At 42.1% G+C, this 27,195-nt stretch overlaps 2 protein-coding genes across 4 annotated transcripts in view; both read right to left on the bottom strand.

Annotated features, from left to right (window-relative positions):
- The window catches only part of dtx1 (deltex 1, E3 ubiquitin ligase), a 49,815-nt gene extending 32,211 nt beyond the window's left edge, over positions 1-17,604 (bottom strand). Inside the window, exons 1-3 of one of the 3 annotated variants that reach the window (XM_084945462.1) lie at positions 17,282-17,604; positions 17,083-17,136; positions 15,984-16,600 (exon numbers count right to left, since the gene is read on the bottom strand). In XM_084945462.1, coding sequence (XP_084801588.1) covers positions 15,984-16,242 — 259 coding nt within the window. In that variant the 5' untranslated portion in view covers positions 16,243-16,600; positions 17,083-17,136; positions 17,282-17,604. Of the gene's footprint in view, positions 1-15,983; positions 16,601-17,082 lie in introns of all 3 variants that reach the window. The other 2 variants (XM_084945461.1, XM_084945463.1) reach the window with 2 other exon arrangements.
- A 2,396-nt stretch (positions 17,605-20,000) lies between these two features.
- On the bottom strand, positions 20,001-25,712 carry slc20a1a (solute carrier family 20 member 1a). The gene is made up of 11 exons (XM_084947148.1): positions 25,553-25,712; positions 24,134-24,784; positions 23,888-24,028; positions 23,669-23,754; positions 23,347-23,443; positions 22,051-22,170; positions 21,692-21,901; positions 21,125-21,605; positions 20,854-21,039; positions 20,698-20,782; positions 20,001-20,569 (listed from the first exon to the last, which is right to left on the bottom strand). The coding sequence occupies exons 2-11, from the start codon at positions 24,480-24,482 to the stop codon at positions 20,414-20,416; spliced, it is 1,911 nt and encodes a 636-aa protein (XP_084803274.1). The 5' UTR covers positions 24,483-24,784; positions 25,553-25,712; the 3' UTR covers positions 20,001-20,413.
- Between the last annotated feature and the right edge of the window lie 1,483 nt (positions 25,713-27,195).

Raw genomic sequence — 27,195 nt, 5'->3', positions numbered from 1 at the left:
AAGACACACTGCTGAAGAGAGCAAGAGATCAGTAATAATTAACAGCACAGCTCTGAAACAAGATGACACCGAGCTGTGATGTTTACAGGTACATCGAGGTAACTTGTGATCATACCCATTGTAACATCGTTATTGAACTGCAACTTAGAAATCAGCCATATTGAAGAGGTAAACACATAATTAAAGTCGGACAAAATATAAGGTGTGCTTACTGTGACATCATCTTGACTGCACCTTCTTCCAAACTTCAGCTACAGAAAAGCATATCTTTCAGGGCATGGTTTGCCACAAATTAATATTTACCACAAGTTCATTTCATTTTACAGTTGAACAATTCAACAGCACAACCGCGAACCAACGTAGCATCTAGGCACAGGCTCTTCAATTGCCAGCACACGGCCTTCAAAATACCATCCATATGAACAGTGAACGCATGATGAATATGCAAATAAATCCTACAGTATGGGGAAAATAAAATAATTGAAGTGCGTTTGATGTTTTCTAATAAACCCCAGAGCACAGCTAGGGAAAAAAAACAGGACTTTCATCTCTCAAAAAAGGGCCTTCGCAAACAATAAACCCACGCTGGCTATTAGTGACGATCAAGAGACCGAAAACATAGTTGAAAAAAATGCACCGTGGAAAGATCTATCTCAAAACAGATCTGTGGCTACAACTTTAAATACGAGGAGAAGTGAACTTTTCATTTATATGCATGTACTGCTGTGAGAAACGCTCTCCTTTTCAAAAGCTGTTGTCATACCTGTACATGAAAGCCTCAAAATCTGTAAAAGCATTATCTGCTCATTAACGAATATCCCGAGATCAGAGAGCATAATAATGAGCCTGGCAGTCTGGCATTAAGCTGCTTTAACAGCATTATATGTTTCAGTATCACAGTTCGCCTGCTCCTCTCTCACAAAATCACACATGAAAGCTAATATTCTAGAGTGAGATGACACTTTATTTTCCCCCAGCACGCAGTTTTATCTATCTATCTATCTATCTATCTATCTATCTATCTATCTATCTATCTATCTATCTATCTATCTATCTATCTATCTATCTATCTATCTATCTATCTATCTATCTATCTATCTATCTATCTATCTGTGAATAGTTACTAGGATTCCCATAAAGCAATATTGCCTAATTTTTTTCTTCGGCCATATATGATGAACGAACAAAAATGGAAGAGCAAACGCTGGTTGAAAGGTGGTGGTGGAGAAAAGGAGTAAAGGTGATTGAACAGGAGAAAAGAAAGGGGGGAGACGCAGGGGAGAAAGACAAAGATTGAGTGAAGGTGCGAGGAGAGAGAAAATGGGGAGATGGAAAAGGGCCAGACAAAAGTGCAGAAAGAAATGCTACGTGAGTGTATTAGGAGAGAAGGAGCAGATATGTGATGAGGGGAAGTTTTCTGCCAACAAAACAATAAAAAAAAGAGGATGTCTCACTTCTGCCCGAGCTCAGAAAGTGAACACTGCAGTAAAACCGGCCCAACTAATACAGTTTTGCTGCCAGCAAGACAAAGTGGTGAAGAAAAGTGGCGTAACTCCCACTGCAACCCTACACATCCTCAGCCCCTTCAACACTCCAAACTCTCCCACACCTTGGCCCGGGGAGCTGGCCAGTTACCATGCGCTTGTGCAGAGCTTGCACTTACTGAGGTAACAAAAAGAGACAGAGAGGGGCAAAAAAAAGAAAATCTTCAGAAAATTAAGTTACAGTCCTGTCCACCTGCCAGCTCCTGTAGTGCCGCAATAGACCCTGAAACAACCTTCATAGATGTCGTGACGGTTCTCGGATGAAGAGGTATGAATCTTCTGCTCTCTGACTCATTTTGTTTGTGTACATGCATGTGTTTGTGTGACCACTAGAAGACTCTGAACTACCCTGAAGAGGTGAGTGTGTTTGAATGCACAATGGCTTCTGCTTCACACCACTTCAGCCTCATCACGTCCAGCAGGAGCCTCGTTAGCGTGTCAGCGCCGTGCTGTCACATCACTAGGGCAAGCGAGTAGGAGGCACAGCCTCAGGCACCGTCATAAGACACACAAACACACACTAACATGCAAGCTTGGCTTCACACAAACATAGCTCCACACTGCCAGACAGCAGTGCCAGGGTTACAGTTAAACAGGTTTCTTGTTAGGAGTGAGAGGCACTTTCACACATGGGAAACAAAATCCTGCTACGCTAACTTTTCCAGTTAGCATAGCAGCTTATAGGCTATAAGTTGCCTATAAGTCAACTTATAGGCTGACAAAACTGAAAACAGCTTTTGACAACATTCCCTTTTGAGTTATGTGATCAACAAAATTTTCTGGGATTTTTCTAGGTGGTACCAATCAGCTGGTGCTAAACTAACAAGCTAATCAGTTCCAGCTTGCTGTGGGAATTTACTGTGGCTTTAAGGGCACAACTGCATTTTACAGTAATGATGGGTATTATGAAGCCATGGAGTTAAGATGTCTATGGGGGAAAGCCATGTGGACATGACATCTGCCTGCCCATAATTACTGGACACTGACTTTTTTAGCTACTGCATACAGTACCGCATACTGGCTTTCCTGCAAAAAAAAAAAAACCCAGCCTTTTCAAGTGTATAATTGTAAAGATGAAATGGTTTTATGTAATAAAAACAAACTTTCATCTGGCTTTTTTATATTTTCCGTTATATTTGTGGAATAAAATGAGTCACTTACGTTTTTCTTTTACAAATATATTTGAATTTGAAGAGTGAAGGAACTGAGATGATGTCTTTGTGCACTATCCCATTGTATGTGATTCACAGAGTACTGAGCAAAGGTCTTGAGACAACCTTCAAATTTCTTTTTATTTTGCTAGGAACATGAGAAATAGGTGCACAGATTTATTCAAATGTGCAAACATATATGGAAATACAATATATTTCCATGCATGGAAATATATTGTACACAGTTTGTACAATTCAAATGAGTTTAAAGGTCAGACCACTTTTATTTTTCAACACAGCCTGAACTCTCCTAGGCAAGCTTTCTAGATAGTTCCTCATGCTACTTGAAGGACACTCAAAGCTCTTCTTTGGATGTTGGCTACCTTGCTTTTACTGCATTTGGGATCATTGGAAGTCCAGATGGTATTGTGCATGTCGGGTCAAAATCTGACCGTACTTTTCTGTGTTTATAGTTTTACCCTGTTTCTCATCCTTAAGAATGGCTTCTTGACAGCCACCCTTCCACTGAGATCATTTCTGATGAGAAAGAGCGAATAGTGGATGGATCAGCTGAAGGGTCAGATGCATCCTTTAGGTCCTGTGACAGGTCTTTGCTGGATTGTTTTTTCTTAAGGGCATGGCTTTCAGACACTTTTCATCTGCTATAGACACTTTTTCTTTTGTCCTCCACTTGTCCTACTACCTCAGATGTTTTAAAATCAGTAGGTCATCGGGAATCACCTTGGCATAAAAATATAGTGGTACCAATTTCATGCAGGCAATTTCATAACATTCTTGCATAACACTTCTTGTATGACCGCTCAAATGTTTAAGAGGTCACTATTAAATGTGGTGGTGCAGTAATTTCACTACACTAAGAGAGTTGACTATTTTAGCTTCCCTATTTTACATGCATTAGCAATATTTGAACCACCTCTAAATGCAATTTGGTGCAACAGCATCACATTATTGAAAACAAAATCTCCACGACTGTCTGGAAGAAATGGAATATACTGGACTGCATTGCAGGTATACCCGCTAAAATGACAATACTGTCAGTGGCATTAATATCTTGATATTTGTGAGTGATTCCAAACATATGGCCAAGCTCTTACAGCTCATCATACATTGTTGACATGCTCTGTTCAGCAGGGAGAAAGTGATATACACAAGTGCAATTCCCACACCACATGGTGCAGTATTCAGCCGTGACGACACAATATTTCACGTCAGGCATCACACCGCTACAACAGACTGTACATCAGTGAAATCAGTGAAACCCATTTACATGCTCAGCAGAAAGCTGACTGACGGCCAGCCCAAATCGGAGCCGACTTTGAGGAACAGCTCGCGTGGTTCACTGTCTGAACTTAAGAAAATAATTCCAGCAGCGAATCAAAGGGGAAGATTTCATGGATACCCAGGATCCATTATTGCACAAAAAAATATGAAGTGGAAGATAAGTGGCGATGGAGGAAGGGGCTAGATGGAAAAAAAATTGCACAGAATATTACATTTGACAAATAAAAGAAGTCTGACTCACTGAGATGAACAGTATGCAGTAAATTAGTTTGCTGAGATGGGCTTTTATAACCCACTTCATGGCTGTCAGACACGGTCAGGTCTTATCAGAGGAAACGCCTGGCTACATTAAAGCAAGCTGTCACTGTGCCAGAGTACAGTGCTCAGCTTTGATCAGCAGTAAACTGGACATGGTGTGAGAGAGGTCAGCGTATATCAGACCACCCGGTAGGGTGATGAACATTTTATCTACTGTACCCCGTGACAGATTTACCAAAAACAACTTCACCTTAAGTATGTTCTACTTTCCCGACGAGTTATTAGGCCCAGACCTTTTCCCAGCTGAATCACAAGTGTAATCACATTTCTGCTGTGTTCATAACTCAAATTTAATGAAGAGACATTCATCTTTTGTCCAGTCATAATCGCTCATTTTAAAAGCTCACTTATTTTCACTGCAGCGTTCCCTTTTCGATTATTGAGTCTATTAAGAGGAACCAATTCATGCTTGCTAAGGGCAGATGTCAGGGCTGAATGTAATCGGGGTCACGTCCTTGTTGCAAAGTTGCTGTTGGTTTGCTAAAAGCTTTTATTGAGCTCAAAGCCTGACCACAGATTCGACAGACCTCATCAAAGCCTACAGACGTGACACAGTGGCACGCTAACTTTTGAGGGTCAAAGTATTTTGAGAAACCCATTATACAAACCCACTTTTCAGTAAACCAACGGTAAGGTAACATTAAAGAATCTGCAAATGAAAACTACAAATATGAATATGAATGATAGTGTTATGTGAAGGTGTGGTTTGGAAGCGCCTGTATCACAATGAAAGGTCATTTTCAGTTCAAGAACACAACTTTATGCTATCGAGGTTCTAACAGCTCATTACGCCAGACCTCGGAGATCCCTTAATTATTAATGGTAGATTTGACACAGTGCTGGAAACATTGCTTAAAGAATTCGGGCCATATTGACATGACAGCATCACGCAGTCACTGCAGATTTGGCGGCTGTAAATCTCCCTTTCTACCACATCCCAAAGGTGCTCTGTTGGATTGAGATCTGGTGACTGTGGAGGTAATTTAATTACAGGGAGCTCATTATGTTCAATGAACATGATAATTTGAGCTTTGTGACATGGCGTGTTATCCTGCTGGAAGCAGTCATCAGAAGATGGGTACACTGTAGTCGTAAAGGATGAACATGGTCAGCAGCAGAACACTCAGGTAGGCTGTGGTATTTAAACAATGCTCGGTTTGTACTAAGGGCCACAAAGTGCGCCAAGAAACCATTTCACCACCACCAGCAGCCTGGACTCTTGATATATAGCAGGATGGATCGAGGATTTCATGTTATTTACACCAAACTCCGACCCTACCATCTGGATGTTGCAGCAGAAATTGAGAACAAACAGTGAGGCAGTGTTTTTTCCAGTATTTTGTTCTTCAGTGTCAGTTCTTTGGCTATCCGATTCAACCACACCATGTTCAAGGTCACATAAATCATCTTTCTTCCCCATTCTGATGCTCAGTTTGACCTTACGCGGGTCATCTTGGCCATGTCTACATGCCTTAATGCACTGAGTTGCTGCCATGTGATTGGCAGATTAGGCATTTGAGTTAATGAGCTGTTTCAATCTAGTATCACAAATGATTACGGCATTGAATGACGTATGTACAGAGACTGAAACTAGAAGGCTGCCAGCATAATCATGTCCCAGTGTTTCTGTTTACCATCCTAAATGTGACTTTAATACCAGAATCAGAACTACTTTATTAGACTTTTTTGTATTCTTTTGTCACTTAAGTCATTTCTCACTTACAGTACTATATGTGAAGCTTGTCCAGGGCTTTCATTTCTCACATACTGGGCACAAGGGCTGACTTTCAGGCAACACTTTCTCACCTTTTCAAAAGCTGACAGCAGAGTCGCAATATTTTGTGACACTGCAAGATCCCTCTGACTGTCAGTCTTCTACATTCAAGCCTCTTAAATGACAACAAGCTGAAGTTCGTGACAAAACAAAGAGGCGAGAGAAAGCGCTGAGGGCTCGCCACAGACTCATATAAACCTCGAAAACTCATGGGGGAAAGAAGTATAGCCTCTGTGAATTCTACGTAGAATTATTCAGTAGCTTAGAAGCAATAACAATGAAACAAAATAATTGTATTCTGCATGCATTTATCATTTATCCTTCACAACGTTGTGGAGAAATTTTGGTCCACTCTTCTTTGCAGCGTTGCTTCAGTTCATTGAGGTTTGCAGACGATTGTTTATGCACAGCTCTCTTGTGGTCATACTACAGCATTTTAGTTGGGTCGAGGTCTGAACTTTGCCAGATTTGTTGGTGTGATTGTGATCATTGTCCTGTTGCATGACCTAATTTTGGCCAACTTTAGTATTTGGACAGTTGGCCTCACATACAACACTTTGGTATAAAAATTAGTTCATGGTAAACTTGCTGTCAATTTCCCATGGCTGACAAACCCAATCATCACACCTCTACCACCATGCTTGACAGATGGTATGAAGTGTTTGCGCTGATATCCTGTGTTAGGTTTTTGCTGAATGTGGTGCTGCTTCAATTTCAGCAAGGCTGGCAAGATCCCCAACACGACTGACTGACATCCAGCCTCCTTGAAACCATGACAGAGTCTCTACCATGTTTACCTGACGAAGGCTGTATCTCTCTACTGACCTCCTCTGTACAAATTGATGACAATTTCAATTGAAACCTTTTGGTCATCACTTACTCTTTAGCCATTTTCATCCTTAAGATTAGTTTCCTGACATCCACCTTTCCACTGACACCAGATGAGGCTTCAGTGAACAGTAGATGGAGCAAATGAAGGGCCAGATGCATGTATTTGTGGGATTTTGAGATACTACTCATCTGACGTAGATAGTTTTTTTAGACCTGTTACTTCTGCTTTTATACTCCACTTGACCAGTTCCCTCAACTTTTTTAAAGACATACTGCACAGCATACCGAGCTTTGTCAAGTTAGGTGCAAAATACTGTTTTATGTTTGTCAGCCTGTGTTATGTCTGGCATTTAACTGAAGACAAGTCAACAAATTATGTGTTTTTGGGTGTAAGCTGCTAATAATGTTACACAATAATTAACATCCTTCTTATTTTATCAGGAACACTCCCAGCACTCCATCATTCACGTTCATATCAAGGTCAATTGTTTAGTCATTTGTAATATAGTTTTATATGGGAAGGAACACTTTTAATCTTTATGCTATCTTCCAGATAAAGCCACTCTTTTTATCTGTGAATCAATAATATGTCAAAATATAGAAAAAGTAACAGCGATAACAAAAAACTAAAGATGTTGTAGTTGTGTTCATTACTGACCAGCATATCTCTCTCTAACTGAAATGCATCCAACAAAACACGAAGGAGGCAACTGCTGTTTCAGCTTGATAAAAACTGACCCCGAGGCAACACTTTTACACACAGTTTGCAAACCTGTATCAACAGTGAAACGACATTATTATCATTATCATTACTTCCTGAGTTATGATGTTTGATAACGGCCAGAAAAGGATTATTGCAAAACATCATGTTGCAACTGTGAAGCAAACCTTAGACCTTCAGAATATGAAATGCCATCATTTCACCATTTCATTCTTTAAGAAGTTTGTGTCATACTTTGTCACACTTCACTTATCAGTTCTTGAGCAATGGCCAAACAAGGCCTTTGTCAAATCATGGTGACCCTTTTACAACCAAAATTAAAATCAGCTCATCAGTCCAAGGACATTTGTGTGGAATTAGAAGAAATCCCCTCATTCCTGAAATATTGTGTTCAAGAGTATAGCACAGACAAGCTGACAACATAACTCCTCCACACCGTGGCGGTTGCTGGCACGAGGCATAAAAATTGATGGTGTGAGCAGCTCCTCTGAATAGCACAAGCAGAGTTTGGCTGCCAGGAAAACCTGGCAAATATTCCTCATATCACAGGCTACTGCAGGATGCTCCTCATGCTGGACAGTCACAGGACTTGGACTCTTACCAACAGCCATGATTTAGAAGTACTAACAGGTGACACGCAGACAGGAGGAGCAAAAAGTGAGAATGCCTCGCATTGACATTAGGCAGAGCCTGCTGGGCAGCCAACAACCAAAATAAGTGATGTTTTTGTGTAATGCATATGAAAAGTAAGCTTGAGTTTATCCCACACCTTGTTAAGGAAATACATCCTTTGTGTTCATGAGTTTAAACAGTTGTGAGGGCAGCATAGAAATGCACACATAAAGAAAAACACAACAACTGACTACTATCTATTTTTTTTACTTACGACCGGCCGTCAAGCTGCAGTTAGAACTGGACCACGTAGTTTATTATTGTACACCTGACAGGAGGGCTGTCGAATTCATGGCTGGCATTTTTTCAAATCTTACAGCATGTAAGCTACTTTTTCTTTTTAGTTTCGTTTAACTGTAACAGCCTTGGCCTTCATGTTGTTACCAGTGTGTGACAAATAAGTCAGAAAGTGTTGGAGAACAACGGCAATCATCCCTTCGCAGATCCCTTAAATATATTTCAGATGCTAGCATTTGAGCTTCCACTGCAAGCTAGCAGTTCTGTTATTGGCTGTTTATTAACACACAAAGTACTTAAAGTAGTCTGATGTTCAGATTACTTTGGGATGATGTTTTCCATCCATTGCAGCCGCTCACGGACACCTGTCTTACCACTTAGATGCTGTTGAGGCAGCCGTCCCTTTTCAGCATTAGCGGTTTGTCGTGCCTCCACACTGCTAAAGCAAGGTCTTTCGTTTTTTTGTAAAGCAAGTGAAAAAGCTAAGTCCGAGGCAGAAAGTCCCACACTGTCTTTGTGTATTCACTGAGTCTGATCAAGGGAGTTCTGAGTTTGGCTCGCCGCAACCACTGGCAGCCCGAGTTGCGTCACTGCAGCTCTGATCTCAGTCAAAAGATGTTTTCAGTAAATGTTAGACCATACGGTGTAGATCAAAGACACTCTATTGGTTACAGCAGGAACACTCTGTCCCTTTTCAACGTGACAGCTAGCTAGCACTTGGCAGATTCTCTGTGTTATGAAGCCGCACGGAAATTCTTCAACACAACAAACAGAACAAGACTCACTTTATTTATCATATTTTGGAGCAGCTCTATCTGCAACAGACTGGAAAGAGTTATTTATCTAGGAAATAAAAGCACCCAAGATGAGAGTGATGATACTTAAAGACACCGCTTCAACATGCTAGAACAAGATAAGAGATCGGCCCATAAATGGATCCAGGAGAGAGGCTCGTTTAATCAAATAATGCTGTGATCATGCATACGTCTTTATTAGCAGGAGCAGCAGCAGACAGACGGGCTGAAACAGACAACAGTTACTGATCTGACTGACCTCCTAGAGCGGGCTGATAAGCAACCAGTGCAGAGAGTGGCTGTAAAGCCGCTTCCTTGATGAAAAAGTAAGATATCTGCTTTAGAATCACTATAATGCAATGAGGATAAAGAATCATGTGTACCGTTTCACAGGTAACCGCCAGTCAAACTAAACAAGCAACTTTTCACTCTGGTACCTTGTTGCATACATCTGCCTCTATAAACAAAGCATGTTGTCAGATAAGTGATAAAAAAACACGGGCAGATGACTTCATAATTAAAAACAGGCACGCTTTGATGGGATGGATGGCGAGGTGTTTGAGCGCATGTGAGAGTGAAGGAGCAGGGAAATGTGCGCGGTGTTATTATCCTTCCCTCCGCTCTGTCACCTTCCATCAGGAAAACGTTCCACCTCTCCCTCTGTTCCTCTTCTCTCCTCACCTCTGCGTGCTCCCCCTCCTCCCTCTCCACGGCGCTGCTGCTCCTGTTCCTTTCCTGCCAACACACAAGTGGATTTCACCAAGCTCGGTGCACTGGAGAACCTGAACACAGGGTCTACCAATAGGCTGAGCATCATTTTGATGTTGCTATAAACATCCACTCGAAGTTTCATATACATGCACACTCATTTATGTATGATTCATCTCTTGCAAGTCGAAATACACCCAGTATGAGGATGTAGTATGACATCTTCTCACGCAGTGTGTCAGCTTGTGCACCGCTTTCTTCTTCAGGTAACTCTGTCTGCCTTGTTTCTATTTCTACCTGCTTCTTCTTCACATTTTGATACCAAATGTGCATTTTAGAGTCGCTGGGCTCTCTGCTTATTTTCTTTCTTCTGACGCAAGTGGGATTTCACAGTCAGAGCTGATGCATACAGTACCTGACCTTTACCACGTACATCGCAGGGATCCTTTTTACAGCTTCCTCCCACAGACCACCAGAACAGTTCCCACACACACTTACTACTTACTAAACGACAATAAAGAAGAAAAAGGAAAAAAAAAGAAAACAACACACAAACGCGCCACCCTCTTTTCTGGTCTACAGCATAACAAGTGCTCGAGCACATTCACAGGTAGCATCCAAACCACAACTACTGCTGTTTGTCAGCTCAACACATAACAGAAGATGAGAGCTTTTGACTTGTGACACTTTCAACCATAATTAGTCAGAGAGGGCATTTAGCCGAGGGAAATAGGGCAGAGAAGAAGAGGTTCTCACGCTCGTGAAACAAAAACAAACAAAGAGCTGCTCCATCAACACAGCAGCCAACAGCTGCTGATAGAGGTTATCTCTGCAGTCACACATGGGCCAGCTCACAACAGTGACTGCACACACACATGTGGCACGTATGCAGAAATGACCTGCACGCTGCTCTCTGTTGCAGTTCAAATTGATTTATTGTATTTGTGTATTTTCTCAACTTTGTGAGAAAATATCTACATCAGGACCTATTAAAGCAAGGGTGTCAAACATAAGGCTCGCGGGCCCAACAGAGACTTCAATATGGCCCCACTCGACAGCTTTGGAAAATGTGAATGTGGGTATTTTAACTGTATTTCCCCAGGTTTTACAGCTTTTCTTATTGATGAAGACCTTCCCCCATGCAACAGATAAACAATTAAATAACAGAAACCTTCTTTGTTTTTTTCACTACTATAGAAATATCTGTTTTTTACAGTGTTTTTATCATTACATATATAATAATTACATGCCAAAGCTTCATCTAGTCCATCAACCTCACACTGTTTTCATATTTTTAATAAAAACAATGTATATAATTACAGCAAAGTTCAACAATTACTTACGTCAGATCAGTGATCACAAAACTAACTCACAGGAAACTTATTATAAACCAGCCTTTATAGTCCCTTTAAAAACAGAACAGAATACAACACACAAACGGGGAACATAAAAACCTTTTTCCTTTTCCTTTCATTCACATACATCAGTCTCTGTGTTTGTGGACCATAAATGGACCCCATATGTATTTGAACTTGCCCTCCCTTAAGTAATTTCTTCTTTTCCAGTGGTACATTGATAGCATTTGTTTTGCCAATTGTTTTCTTCTTGTAATTTGCAGACTGAGGTCCATTAGTGTCCTTTCATTCTTACTATATTTATATGTTTCTGAATATAAACCAAGAAGGCAAGACTTGGGATCTGGATAAACTGGTTTCATTTCCCATCACAGTCAGTACATCTTGCAATTTTTTTTTTATTTCCATAAAAATCCATAATGCATCCAAACATAAAAAAATAATCTGCTCTTCCAGGTAGCTGCTGACTGACTACCCCGTACCAGACAAACTGAGATAGGGGAGTGGCTTCTCTTAAATATTTATGAACACCATAACAAATTTTTACCATATATTTAACCACTGGATTTTTGTTATGTATTTGTAGCATTATGTTTAAATATAAAGATGTGGAAAAAGGTTCCGATCTTGAGTTTCTACCCAATCTGGGTGATCGCTTCCAGAGAAATCGATCATGATGGACCTCAGCTGTGGAGCCCAAGAATACAAAATAACAATATAACATGTCTTACCTCGTTTACTGAAGGGTAGATGTAACAAAGACAAATAGCCTGAACCTCCCCTATTGCGTATAAATGACACATTTTTCATCCTCAGAAGAAAATCCACATTTTGTTGTAAAATGTTCATTTTTTAAAGTATTGATTCTGTCAGTTGTAAATAACATTAATGATATCTGTTGATTTATTTAGCAATGTCTTCCATAAGTGGCACACAGTTAGCATCAACAATATCCTCTAAGCTAGCTACAATCAGAGCTCGAAACTTGCTAACGCTGTATTTTAACTTCATTTTGTTATCATTACATTTGCTGTTACATCACACTTATTTCTTGCTATATAGCATGTTTTGAAACAGTGAGTTTTTTTTAATGCTGCTGTATTTAACATCTGAACAAACATCCTGAAAAGTAAAGCTGACCAGACGTGCACAAGTCCAGCCACGGTCATGGTGGCGCACTGTTAGCTAAACCTTAACACTCTTCCAGGTCACAGAAACGCTGGAATCCATATCGCACATTCACAACAATCAGAGTCTAAATTCAGCCGAACAATCTTCAATACAAATCACATCAATATTAGATTGATGATGTGAATTGAAATATTTACATTTTCATTGTTCTTCGCACTCAGCGGAGAAGAACTGATTTAAGTGACTGCCTCTTTATGGTGTTACAGAATTTTGGATGCATACTTAATAAGTGTGAATGTTTGTTGCTAAATGAGATCGAGGGATAGAGCACAAATGGTGATGATGAGGGTTTCTGGGTTATGTCACCTACATATGATCTTGATACATATAAAAAGGAAAAGTGCTTAAAATCCAAGCAGTGGCTGCAGTGTGAAATCCATCAGACAGGCCACAAGTGTTGGTATATGATGGAAATGCCAGATAAGCCCGTGTATTTTGCTGTGGGGGTGGCTGTAGTGAAAGGGGATCAGTCCACAGCAGTGTTTAGAGGTTTAAATGCCCCTCTGGGGAGGAAAACGGATCGATCCTTCTTGGCTGAGAGTCAATTCTCCCCCTGCCTTCAGCTGGATATCTATTCACACTATGCTTATATGAGCCTCTAAGGCTTCTCTTATACTATATCCATAAAGCATTGCTAGTCGGGATTTCACCACAGACTGGTGTTTTTCACCAGTAACTCTGCTGTTCTTTGCTAGCAACTGTACTGAGATGAAATCCATGCCCTGTATGTTTTTGAGTGCCAATTAAATGCAGATGTTCTAAGGCTACTCCCTCCATAACCGGGCCCTGCCGCGTCGTTTGCGGTGGCTGTGTTTTCTTGTCATGGCACTCTGATTAGAGAGAGTCATGGAGATAAAACATAGCTGCTGTCTCATTAGTTTGAGTAACTCGGCCTGGCTACCACCCACAGATCCTCCCAAACCCATGGGAGCAAAGGGCAGCCCTGCACAGCCTGCAGGGACGGGACCCAAACATCATAACAGGCAAAAGGCACCAATCACACAAGCAACAATTACTCACATGCAAAAACACAAGCATTTATTCAGAAACACACACAGTGGATATCAATCATACTTAACCTTTTTTACAACTCTTAGCAAAAAAGAAAACAGCCTCAGAGGGCAAGCTCACTGGCTCTGCGACAAAACGGGGTTTCCCCACAGGGACACTCCATAAGCCTGCAACAAAGCAAGTGGCTGAGGGTGGCCTGCTGAGCTACAGCAAACATCCGATGTGAAACAAATGCATCACACTCAACGTTATAGCAAAACAAGCTCGCCGAGATCCCTCCACGCAAGCGGCGCTACAACAACATCGTAACAGCCTGGAAGCTAGGCCTCATGGGAGTTTGAATCGATGACGACGAAGGACAGAGGTGTGCCCGTGTGGAAGGACAGCAAAAGAGAGCGCAGAGGAGGACAAAGCGGAGGAGGCACCGAGCATCCAGACCTACTGTCCATCAGCCTCTGCCGTGACAGGTTTATCCCAGCCGAGGGGGAAGGTAACACGGCGAACAGCACAGCGAGGAGCGATAAACGTCAGGCCTAGCCCCCGTGTCGTGGTAATGGCTGACAAACGACTCAGTGGTTCATCTCACAGACACATGTGCAGCTCTGTGTTTTATCAAAGGGGGGGACGTCAACGAGAACGGCAGAAAAACAGGCAGCTGCTTGTACTACAACCCACCTGACAGCCATTCACAAATGGAGTTGTCCTCATAGTCAGCACAGTCGACCAGAGCATGTCGGAACAGTAGAAAAATACTGATATACCAAGTTTCACTGAGTATAAGATACATTATGCTAATATTAATATTTTTCTAGATACCCCAATCTACTTGCTGGTTTCTAAGCACTTTTTTTGTTACTATTTAGTTTAAAAGGGGCAAGCAGACCACAGACCACTGTGACCACTGCCATATTCCTCTGCATTTATAGCCTGAACTACACCCATCTGTTGAAAGACACTTACACGGTTATTACTTAATGCATTTGCAAATTGGTCTGACCTTTTAGGAATTTGAGCTCTGTTCAATTCTATCTGTATTCCTCACGGCGCTGCAGCTATTTATTAATGCTGATGAATCACGCACACTGATGACAAGTGACACGGTGCAGACCCGTGGACAGTGAAGTTACCTTCTGTACATCCTGCGAGAGTGTCCCTGCACTTCTCGTGTTACATAACACTTTCAAATACAGCAACTCCAGCCTCTAACTTAAGAGAGTGGAAGCTCTCATCGTCAGACTTTTTTTTAAATGAGTTTCAGAGCATCCTAACAAAGATGTCACAATAAATGGCTAATAGAGTTGTAATCAACCACAGCTGACTGTGAAGAATAATAATTGAGAAAGCTGCGATTTCTCCAAGGCTGCTCTTAACAGATGCCTACAACCTCCTCCCCCCCTTTGCTTCACACACACACTGGAACAAGCAGGACGGGAATCCTCACAAAGAGAGAGTGTTGATCGTTGGTGGAGAATTACAAAAAAGCATCTGGGCTTATTTTAAAAGGTAACAGTCATCTGAGAGAATTACTGCAAGCCAAACAAAGGCTGTGGTGGCTTGGATTTTACTCTAAAGCGACACGTAGTAACAGGAAAGGGGGGGGGTCGGCATTTACTGTTAGCGCGTTATGGCCAGAGGCGATCGATCCCTCAGTCGAGATAATGTTGGCCTCATGCTGTCTCACAGAGCTCGCATTAAATGCAAAATTGAGGACAAAGTTTTGGATTGCACGCGCCGTAGTTCAAACATGGCGGGGTATCGATTGTCTAATAACTGTGAAACCAGATTGTTCCATTTTCTGTATATAGGTGTGAAAAGTTACAGAAGTCATGTAGCAGCAGGATAAGAAATGACTTAGATCCTAACAACATACTGTAACTCGCTGAATTACAAACTGTTTAACACATGAATAACAAGACAGAGTGAGGTTTACACTGAACTGCATCTCATTTGTCTGATGGATGCACAACTGCTAAAGCATGGTGACCTTTGGCAAGGTCATGGCATCCCAACAGCTGCATGAAGGCATTTCTGGCTCAATATGTAACTGCTACACTTTAATTGGCTCTATGCTTCACATTCATCTTGTTGCAGTGTCTCTTGGCTCTACCTGTGGCTCATATACACGAGCCTCAAAGCAATCGGGGCTCTCATTTACTCTCTTGGAATGACTGTGGAGTTTGTGTACCAAGCGCATTAAAGCTGGTTTGGCCCAGATTGGATAATATGACATCATCTAGTATGAGGACATCCAAAAATACCTGATTAATTATCAGTAAACATGTATACAGTATATTGGGTCCATTGTTATGGTTAAATTTGTGTTATCTGTGCTTTCCTTGGCACCGGCATCTGTGTCATCTGTGCACACTCTTACCTGTGTCTTGTCGAAACTGGTGCATGGACTGCAGGTCGATGATGTAAGGAGAGAGCTGAGCATCCACCTGTCCTAGAACTACACTTCCCCGGGCATCCCCCTTCAGCACGTTTTCTATATGGTGGCAAACTGCTGCGGTGTAGGGCCTCCAGCGTCCATGTTCGTTCAGCCATTCCCAGACCACCACCCTGGCGAGGTTCTGAGGGGGGTACCCCAGCCCATTTACGGGCACCAGCAACCCGGATCCTGGACGAGCCATCTCCTCTGTGGTGTCTGCGCTTCGGCTGCTGGCAACGTCCTGTGCTAGAGCACCACTGCGACCCTGTCAGTCAGCTGACAAAGAGGGGCTTTTTCATCATTGCCAAACGGAAAAAAGCTTGAATCAGCGATTAGCGTGGCAGCCCCCAGTTATCTCATGCTGCTTTCAAGCAAACAGCTCCGCTGGAGTCATCGTCTACAGGTACTTTCTGACTTCTCCGTCTTTGATCATGCAAAAAGCAGCCTGCGTCCTCCTGTGTCTTGTCGCGTTTGAAGTGGCAGATGTTGATGCTGATGATGCTGATGATGTGATTTGCAGCTTTAGCAATCTCAGTCCTCCACAGCCAACCACAGCAGATCTGCAGCAGGTAGACAGGAGATACTCTCTAAACAGAAGACAAGGTGCACAGGCACACTGGCAAACAAAAGCTGTGATTTATCCTCTGAGTAAGCAGTTGTTTTAGAGGACCTGACACAAATCTAACCTGCTCCGTGCTGTAGCACGATAACCGGCCTGTGCCAATTCGTTTTGTTTAAAATGTAGTGAAGAAATTTGTCTGGGGATTTTTGTTGTTGTTGTTTTGTTGGCAACAAAATAATTCTAATCAAGTGCGTGTTTCAGGAGCAGAGCACAAAAGGCCAGATGCTACTATAATTACAGCAGACAGAATATCACTCAGACATTTTTTTAATTATTATTTTTTGCATAAGAAGCTGTTCAGATGCAGTCAGTGCCATAGACTGCCTCTGTTGATTCAATTCTCAGTCTGTCTTAAGCCTCATATTGAATTTTCATTTATGGCATAAAAAACACGCTTGAATTAATAGCGGCGATACAGACCTGTAGGCTGCAGCTGTGGTGCCACACATCTGTCAGGTACAGGCTGCATTTTCACTGGATCCGGACGAAAATCAGATTATCAAAGGTGGAAGAGGAAGAAAGAAAAGAGAAAAAAAGCCCGAGGTAAAGCGCACCTTTTCACATCTGTGATTTCTACGTTTCCTTATCGCTAAACACCCCAAATCTTTCCCGAACCCACCTCCAGTAATCCGGTGTTTATGACAGAAAATCGACACGTCGCGGTATTCCCGTGAATCCGCCACGGTCTCCACCAGCTTGTTGGTCCGCTGTGTAAAGTGAACGCATGCCCCAGTTGCACGGTTTTTCAGTGCAGAGCGAAGCCGCCGCTGCGCTGCTGTGCGCGCTCCTTTCCCCGTGACGCCAAACAGACAAACATCCACGCATTACACGCACGATCCCCGCCTAACCCCAAATAATCATCACAACAACAGTAAATGTCCAAGCACACCTGTATGAAGAGCCCATATATATATATTTTAAAAAAATCAGTCAAAGTGTCAATAAAAAGGCAAAAAGATTTATACAACTTCCGGTCCCCAATTTCAAAATAAAACCCCTGCTTGAGATAAGACTACAGTGAAGAGAGGGAAGCAGACCAGGTAATGTGGAAACAACAAAGCAATATATTAAGACACCACCGTACAATTGCTTATTAGTTTTTAAATTTATTTATATTTCATAAAACATACAGATCCACCTCTATCTGGCATAGGGTTATGCAAGTCATACAAGATTGCACAGAAAGTCCCATGAACCTTTGTTTCAGGGTCAGCCATTAAAGTTTCGACACGAATCTACTAATAATTCAGAGCAAGCTAGCGGCTAAAATGAATTTAAAAAAAAATCGGTGGCTGTCTGGTGGTTGCATTTAATTTTTCACAGTCTGTGGTGGATTGCAACTTGTGCAAGTCATGGCTAAATGGTTGCCCACAGTTTAATGGTGTTGCACACTCATGGCCGCTTTGGATCTCAAGACAATCTTTCTGCAAATATTCGCAGTCTGACTGGTACTGACTGCAAACACTCTCAGAGATCGATGAAGGTTTGTAAATATTAATTTATAAATGCAAACAGATGTTGCCATCAATCTCAATGAGTCTTTGCACGACTCAACTTACCTCCAGTTGTACTTTTCCTATAGAGCAGGAAGGCTGCTGAGCTCAAATGTAATAGTCTAATGTGAATTTGCTGTCGACAGGTATGTAGACAGCAAATTTCAACAATTTGTCACAGTTATCAGAAACAGATTGCATGTCATTGACAACTTCACCTCTTTCAATCACACACTGACTCCGTCTTATGGCAACATCAATGGCAGACAAACATTTCTGGCAACAAAGTTTAAGCAAAATTTATGAAAAATCAGCAGAGTTATAGTAAATTGATTTATTTAATTATATATTTCCGGTTTTAATTGTGGATTATTTTTTCAATTATTGGTGAAACTAGATAACAATGGCAGAAAAACAAACAAACCCAAAATGACTCATTTACATGTGCAGTCTCTGAGATTGTTACATAACAACAGAAATATACACACAGATACACAAAAAGCGCTAGGCTGTTTAAAAATGCAAGTAATAAGAGTCAAATCCATTGACTTGTTGAGAACAGAGAGGCTAGTTATTTAAATAAATAGTGTATAGAAAGTTCTATGGCTAATTAATATTAATCTTGTTGTCCATGATATCCACTGAGTTGCTTCAAAGCTTGTTAAATGGAACAGCAGCAGCATCTGCTGCCAAACTACTATTACTGCAATGGGAAGATTAAACAAAGATGTCAGAACACTTCTCAAAATAAATAATATAAAGATAATAGTTCTGCCTTTCTGGCTTTTATAATAAATTGTCATTTGTTTTTAAAGTGGCCAGTCTGTGATCAGTAGTGTTCCTCAGTGTGTTTTTCTATCCAGTATGCTTTTACTACATTGGCAGCGTGTCTGGGATCATTAGCGTACTGAAAAATGAAGTTCCAGTCAGATGTTTTCTGGATTGTATTACAGTAGTGGATCAAAGTCTGAATTAATTAATTTCAATCAATTCTGAAAGGACCTCCAACACACCTGGCTGAAATGCAGCACTAAGCAGATAACTACAGACACTCACTGTTGTACCTCTCTCTCTCGACCTCCTCTGAACATGTTGATGATGATTTGAACCAAAGATTTCAAATTTAGATTCACCACTCCATGAGACCTATTGCCACTGATTTTCAGTTCTTGTGTAATTTTGCATATTTCAGCCTTTCCCTTCCTTAAGAGTGGCTTCTTGATAGCCACTCTTCCCCTTTTCATAGATTCAAAGATAATGTAGTTCTCTGTCAGGCTGCTAATAGCAAAATGTCTAAGGACACATTCAGTTCGGTTTATTACCAAGTCGTCAGTTATGTGCAGACACAAAACTGGTTCATCTCATTAATTAGTTGCATTTTAATGTTTGAATGATTCATGGTTCTGTGTTAAGTTGCTTGAACAACCAAAAAAAGATTCTTCTGAAAAATTTCTGTTTCGGTCAAGTCTTTTCAGGTACCAGACTTGGAAAAAAAAAAACTACAAGAAAATTTGGCTTCTTGGAAGCAGAATACAAAGACATGAAGACCTTTGCACAGTATTGTGCATTTAAAGGTTCTTCCTGTATGGAGGAGTCAGTGTGTGTGTAAAAGAGGCTGCTGCAGCAATGCCACCTCATGGATTTTGCAGAAATAGCACCAAAACATTGAAGAGAATCAGATGCACTACCGCTGACACTATTAGTGTCGATGGTTCACTATAACGTCCAGCTTAGTGAAAACTCTAATGTTCATTTTTTAATGAGCAGTTTTCCGATCAAATTCATGATGATGTTTTGTTGCTTTTAATAATCCATCCCTCCCACATTAAAACTCAGAAAAGCATCTTTCTGTAAAAGAAAATCTTTAATGGTGAGTAAAATACACTGAAATATCATCAAATCAAGCAACTCCATATTTTACTGTATCCAAATATCCAAACATACAACTGCTGCTCGTTCTTTTTCAGTCAAAAGGGAATCATCTGATGAAAACATTGCTTCTATACAAATATACAAAAGGATATACAAGATCACAGTCTTTCGGATAACTGAAGAGTGTTATTAGAATCTACATAATTCAAGGACGCGACCATGGGAGATAAAATAATTGCCTTGACTTAATGATATAATATAAATCATTAGCAAATGGAGAACAAACAGGACATTTTTATTGGCGTAGGATTTATCAGAGTCAAACAACTTGTTGGCCGCAGTCCATCAACTCAATCAAGTAGGAGTGTCGCTGGACAGTGCTGGCCTCAGAGGATAACATAGATGAAGAGAGCCATGATGGCAGCGCTGATCAGCCCAGAGATCGGAACAGTAACAAACCAGGCTATGAAGATATTCCTGAACAAACGCCAGTCGACTGACTTCCGGGAACGTAACCATCCCACGGCCACCACGGATCCCACCTGTGTGCACATAATTTAAGAGCTCATCAGGTCATGCGCCACCGTGTACGTTACTTGTGCAGAAAGCTTAGCTTATTTCTAACGTATGCGTCTATTTGTAGTAAAGACAGTCCCTTTAGTTTCATTACCTTGCAGTGGGTTGTGCTGACAGGAAGGCCAATATTGGATGCCACCACAACCGTGATTGCTGAGGCCAGCTCGATGCTGAATCCACTAGAAGAGAAGGAAATGTCAGTATGCTTCGACTTTAACACAAATAAGGATTTTATTTGTCAGCCGCATACCTCGACGGTGTAATAGGGGTGAGATCTTTGCCCATGGTCTGGATCACCCTCCGACCCCACACCCAGAGTCCAATGCAGATGCCGGCTCCACCGTAAAGAAGCAGCCAGATAGGTGTCGGTGCACTTGACAAGACGGAGCCACTCTCATACAGAAGCCAGAGAGCCACCAGTGGGCCAATAGCATTGCTAATGCGAAAAAAAAGTTTCTGTAAGCCATCCGAACAAACCAACGTATATGAATTCTTCAGAAAAAAGAAACATCCTTGCCTACCTGACATCATTCCCTCCATGAGCAAAAGAGCCAAAGCACGCAGTGAGTATCTGCAGGAACTGGAAAAGCGAGGAAACGGCAGGCTGGTCGACTTCCAGCTCATCCTCTTCCTGGTCCGTGCCAGCAAGGTCGGTGCCAGCTTCTTGGGCCACATTCTCGTCCAGAGCTGCACTCCTGTTGGACACTGCTGAGCTGTAGCTGCTGTAACTGTCCACTCTCGGTCTCCTCTGCAGCCCACCGTCCCCGTCTTTATACCTGACATCTCCTTGAATTCCATAAATAGCCATGGTGTAGGAGGTGTAGCTGTTGTTCCTCCGGATGGGCCGCTCTTCTGTGTCGCTGTCACCAATACATTCGCCAACCTTGGCCATGTGGAGCTTGTGCAGCAGGTCCTTGTAAAGGCCAGAGTCTTTGTGGATTGTGTGGGACCGACCACTGTGAGGATCAGTGATCACCATGGGGCCTATGGTCCCATTCAGACCTATGAAAATAAATAGTTAAATGTAATTCAGCTGTTGGAGCTTCTTCTGGTTATACTCTATTTAGAGTGCAGATTCAAGTCATTACCGTTGGCGATGTCCAGGTCTTTGGTTTCTGCATCTATGCTGTCTAAATCCGTCTCATCTGAGCCTCCCAGTTTAAAAGCCACCTTCTGACTGTCTGCTGGAGGGCTCTGTGGTCGGGGTGCATGGGATACTGGGGACTGCTGCGGTTGCACGGGTTTGCTGGAGTTCCTCTCCATGAGCGGAGCTGCACAGGGAGCAGCAGCTGTTTGTGCTGGATAAAAGAAGCACTCAGATTTTTAACGCAAGAGAAAGCAGTGATGCCAGTGCAGAAATAAATAGAATTTTAATACATAAGTCGCATATTTTTGTCAGCATATTTACAAAAGTATAGTCTGAAAGTCTAAAGTCAGATTTACTCACCTTGGATTTTCTTCCTGAGGCGGGGACAGACGACAAACCAAACGAACAAAGCTGTGACGGCAGCGCAGCCCAGAGAAATGCACAGCGTACCCCACCACGGCACTCTGTCAAACCCCAGCACTGTGCACAAAAGACAGAGGAACGAGAGAGAACACGGTCTCAGAAAAGGTGAAACAGACACGTAACTAATTCATTCACAGCTCTGTTCCTTTGAAAACAGTGAGAGAAAACTGTTAGCCCTTTCACATTCACGCACAACTTTGATTTACTGTAGAAACATGGCAACGTCTTGAAAGCGCAACTCTCACGCTTTCACATAAACCAAAAAGTCAAGAGCCACATTTTGTAGGTTGCGGTCACGCGACGTTCACGTTTGCTAAGAAATTATGCAAAATGTTTCAACGGCCTCTTCCAGCACTTCAGCTCGTTCTTACACAGAAGAGTATCAGCGAGAGTGTATGCTCCTTCAATCAGATAGTGCGAAAGAGTTCGGCCTTGCAGCCCAGAGATAAACAAACAAACTGCTGTTAAAGAAACTTCATTTCACTTTCCTGCTAATGCTGGCAGTGCATAGATAAACAGGTGAATAGAATTTAGTCAGTCAACATTTAATAACTTAGCTTACCTGTTTTTCCTCACAGACAACAGCGGCTTAACAACAATTAAAAGGTCGCACGATTAAAGCCACAGCTGCATGGGTGTGTCCCGTCTTCAGCATGCACGTGAAGCCAAACTGGCTTCGAACTCTACTCACCGGACCGACGGCTAAGACATGCAACAAAAAATGATGCTCGGACTGGAACGTGCATGCAGTATACTATACTGTATTACTCTGCAATTTTGCATTGCAGGAGTTACGATGTGTTAATTTCCATGACCCACACACAGACGCACACGCACACAGGCCTGCAGCCTTCAGTGAAGGGCCCAGGCCAGCTGACTCCTTGATTAGCTCAAGCCTGCAAACAGAACAAAAAGGAATGGAAATTTTCCATTTATTAGCGGAATCTGTTGTAGAGCCACTTTGATTATTTTCCTGTTGTGTTTGCTCGCTTTAACTGTTGATCTTTGCAATTTTTTTATATAGAACATTCTACATCTTCAAGACTGGTTTTTCCTTTCTTTCTTTTTTTAATGAAACTGCTTCCTCTTTATTTGCCACCTACTTTGAGTCCCAACTCGCCCATGTGACTTTTCTCCACCTCATCCCGGGATTTCAACTGCTGTGGCAGTAGCGTGGCGTGTTAAGCAACAATCAAACAAATAACCAGTACAGTCTGATGACGTGATACTCACATGGTGCTCCTGTAAACATGATAGAGAATAGGTTGATGCCCATCGTGATGGCGTAGAAGATAGGTAGGGCTCGCAGGCCGTTGGGTACAGGATTAGTCTGTGAAAAATACAGACTTTCTCTGTTATATGTTTAAAGTAGCAACATGTCCTCAAAAATGATCAGAAACAAGCTGTTCTCTGTTCAGCTGTTGGTGCCACTATGTTTATATTTGAACTCTTTGAGAGACCTGACTGCTCAGCTGAAACCCTCCAGACTACAGGAAGTATGAGTGCTCGTTATTTTAATGGACCTGATTAAGTATTCCCAGTGAATAAGCTTTACCTTATTCAGAATGAATTTGCGGACAAAATAGAAGAGAATTGCTGACATGATGCCTGACAGCACGGGGGACAGGAACCAGGAGGCCACTGTGGACAAGCGGAGCATATTTTCAATGCATTAGGAATAAATTTGCTTTTAATTCGACTTGCATTTCATATTTAACGGCTATTTCTATCTATCGAGTGTGGGGTAGGGGTAAAAACAACAACACGTATTCACCAATGCGCAGAAGTTCCATCCATTTCACCCCTTGGTGACCTCTGGCTACCATGGAAAACCCAATTGTTGCTCCAACAATACAGTGGGTTCCAGAAATGGGGAGCTTCAGGAACGACGCTGCCAGCTGCCACACAGCAGAGCCTGGATAACAAAGGCACAATTGCGATCACTGAAAACACACCAGGCCGAACATCTTCAGCACGCACGTGCTCCGATCGTTCAAGTCATCACTGTCTGTGCACTCACCACACATAGCACTTATCGATCCTGCCATCAAGACGTGTTCCGAGCCGTTGTACATCCGGACGTCAATGATCCCCTGCCGGATGGTCTCGCTTACTTTGGCCCCCAACAGGACCGAGCCCACGGTCTCAAAGATGGTGGCCAAGACGCAGGCCTGCCGCAAAGTGACCACACCAGAGCCCACCGCTGTACCGAATGAGTTGGCCACATCATTGGCCCCCACAGAGAAAGCCAGGATGAAGGCGATGATGAAGCCTAGCACCAGCAGCCACAGGTAGCCCGACATGCCAGACTGAGAGGCCAGAGCCACGGTGGTGGCAGCAGCCAGGGTCGCTAATGTAGTTGTATCCATCGCTTCTCACAATATAACTAAGTTTTTGTCACAATCACTCTTATCCCAAGCCAAATTTTTTCTCTTTTCCCCCCTGCAATTTAACAGTAACTTATGAGGTAATATGTTTTTATAAATAAATTACTACCACAATAAAAAATAGAAGAGCCCTTTAGTTCAGATCTAAAAGTTCCAAAGGGAAGGAGATTTAAATTAATTGCTAGCTAGGTATGCAGGGTTTCTCTGTAGGCTTCATTGTAAAATGAGATGGTATACAGATGGGGGAGAAATCCATTGTGACGGGCAGCCTCTGATGATGCACACTGCAATAACACAAAAACAGGCACAGAAATGGACAAGTTAGTGGCTGAAACTCCTCATGTTCAATCCTTGGAAAGGCTAAGATGAGTTACATATTAACAAGCCCAAACTCCAGTACCTGACACAACCAAACAGTACACACCACTTTACCTGGTATCCATGATTTACTGGCTAATGGTAGAAAAAAGGAAGTGTTTCGTGTTATCAGCAGTATATTAACACTTCATACACTTCACACTGAAGTTGGACATGACACTACCGCTACTACATGACATTTCCACACAGCGTTTTGTTGGAGCAATTCATTAAATTATGACTAGGATCAAAGCAGCTGGTAAGTATGGCAAAAATGGAAAATGCACAGCTGTGCAGTTTTACTGGGCATTCAGTGTTAATCAGCGTTTTCACAGAGAGGAAATGGCGCTGCAGTGAAACAAGCAGCTGATTTAGTTTTCTTTAACTTTTGGCGAGTAAAGTTTGTTTAATAGGCGGTTAAGAGAGTAAATCCACGCGTGTGACACTGCGGGGGACTTACATAACTACAGCAGCCTTTCAAATCCCACTTGCACAAACAAATCCCACCTAAAACTTCAGAAAGAGGTTTGAGAGACTGGGAGTAACTGGGCTCTTAGTTTGCTAGTACTCACTCGGGCCTATAGAAAATAGCGGTATGTTAATCTGCCTTGCTGCTCTTACGCAATTCAAAAGGAGTGAGAGGGGGAGAAAGACAAGGGGAGCATGAGTAGAGATTAAAGGTAGGTGACACTTACATGTGTAAGCAAAGGTGTCCGCTGTGTTGTCCCCTGCGCTCGCTGGGCTTCTCTGTCAGGTGATCGGCCTTCCTCGGCAGGTGTTATGCAAAGTGAGAGGATGTCAGAGGAGGTGCCAGTCCAGCGGCCTGCAGTGTTTGAGGCTCCCTTTGGAGGTTGGTTTATATATTGCGCCTCAAGTGAGAACCCGCCTTTCCAGAGCAGTCATGGGACACTCGCTGCTGCACTCGGGCTAATGTTTATCGAGCTTGTTGATGGGGGAAAAAAAGTAATTATAGTTGTCTGCTGATTATATTGCTTAACCTTATCCCCCAAATTATATTTATCCAAGCGCCGAGGAAAGACAAATGTCTGTTATGTTGCCGAAATAGCCCATCTTTCAGTCTAATTCAAAAAGAAAAGTAAGTGAAATATTTCTGGTGACAGTTTGTTTATGGTGGTTAAGCTTCTGCTGTTTGGATATAAACAGTGCGGTGTTCCCCGAATATTACCAATTTTCTAAGAACGGGGACATTAAAACTTTAAAATGACTGAGTAAGATATTACAAACGGGGCTTTGGTGCCACCTGCTGGTCGAATTTAGCAAGTTTCACCCACCAAGGTTAAAGAGGCCTCTGGAAACTTTGTGCTGAAGTGTGTAGTTTACTACCAAATCTCTGGTAACGTCTCTCTTTAAAAAAAAAAAAAATAGAAACAAAAAAGTAGTAAACTCGCTGTAGGAAAGTGTAGACTCTATAGCTCACTAAGCCATAGTGTAACTAATGTGAAGCACGAGCCACGAACAGTGCTGATCATCAATCGGTTACTCATCCATGAAGAGTTCATTTACTGAGAAATTCCAGGAGAGTGTCAGGCTGTCAGCAGAACACAGTCTTTTTCCGAAATGGTACAGTACCTCCAAATCTGCTGATCAGTTCCTCTTCATCACTTATTTATTCAGTGCTGGTGGGATTTAATTTGTGACATGTTCACACAAGTGCCGGGCTTTGTGGAATATTTTGACCTTCCCAACGGATGCAGGAAGTTCAAATTACCTAAAAAGGATTGTCAGGAAATGGAAGGATGGTGGAAAACTAAGCATATATATGCGCAAGGAAAGACATTCCTAATAATAATTATATACAGTTATGGTCAGAAGTTTACATCCACTCACAATGGGCATGAATTTCATGGACATTTTTGGTCTTAATAATTTCTTTGAACTTTTCTTTTTCCAGCATGGAATGATTGTACAGCATACATCTTTAATGACTTTAAAAAACAAAAATGTGATTTTATTTTGTACAAATATATACATACACTCACTTAACTCTTTTAATAAGTGGTGCTGAAGATATTAGATTGATTGACAGCACTCATTGGATTGACCAATCTTCAGGACAATGGTATAGTCTAAGGAGCTCAGTAAAGCTCTGAGGAGAACTGGAGATTTACACAAGTTGGGAGGCTCTCTGGGAGTTATTTCTAAACAACTGCTGATTCACAGATCATCGGTTCAAACAACTAAACGGGAGAACAAGTTATTCGGGTGTGTCACCGCTTTGCCAAGGTCAGGAAGAAGCCCCAAACTGTCACCCTCAGGTGAGAGGAAATTGGTTAGAATGTTCAGGAACCACCAAGGCTCAAGCCCACCGTGAATTGGT

This window comes from Perissodus microlepis, chromosome 12 (assembly GCF_051167445.1).
Source record: "Perissodus microlepis isolate ML-2025 ecotype Zambia chromosome 12, ASM5116744v1, whole genome shotgun sequence".
NCBI lineage: Eukaryota > Metazoa > Chordata > Actinopteri > Cichliformes > Cichlidae > Perissodus > Perissodus microlepis.
The sequence above is the reverse complement of the archived record's forward strand: the minus strand, read 5'-3'. Positions and strand labels throughout refer to the sequence as shown.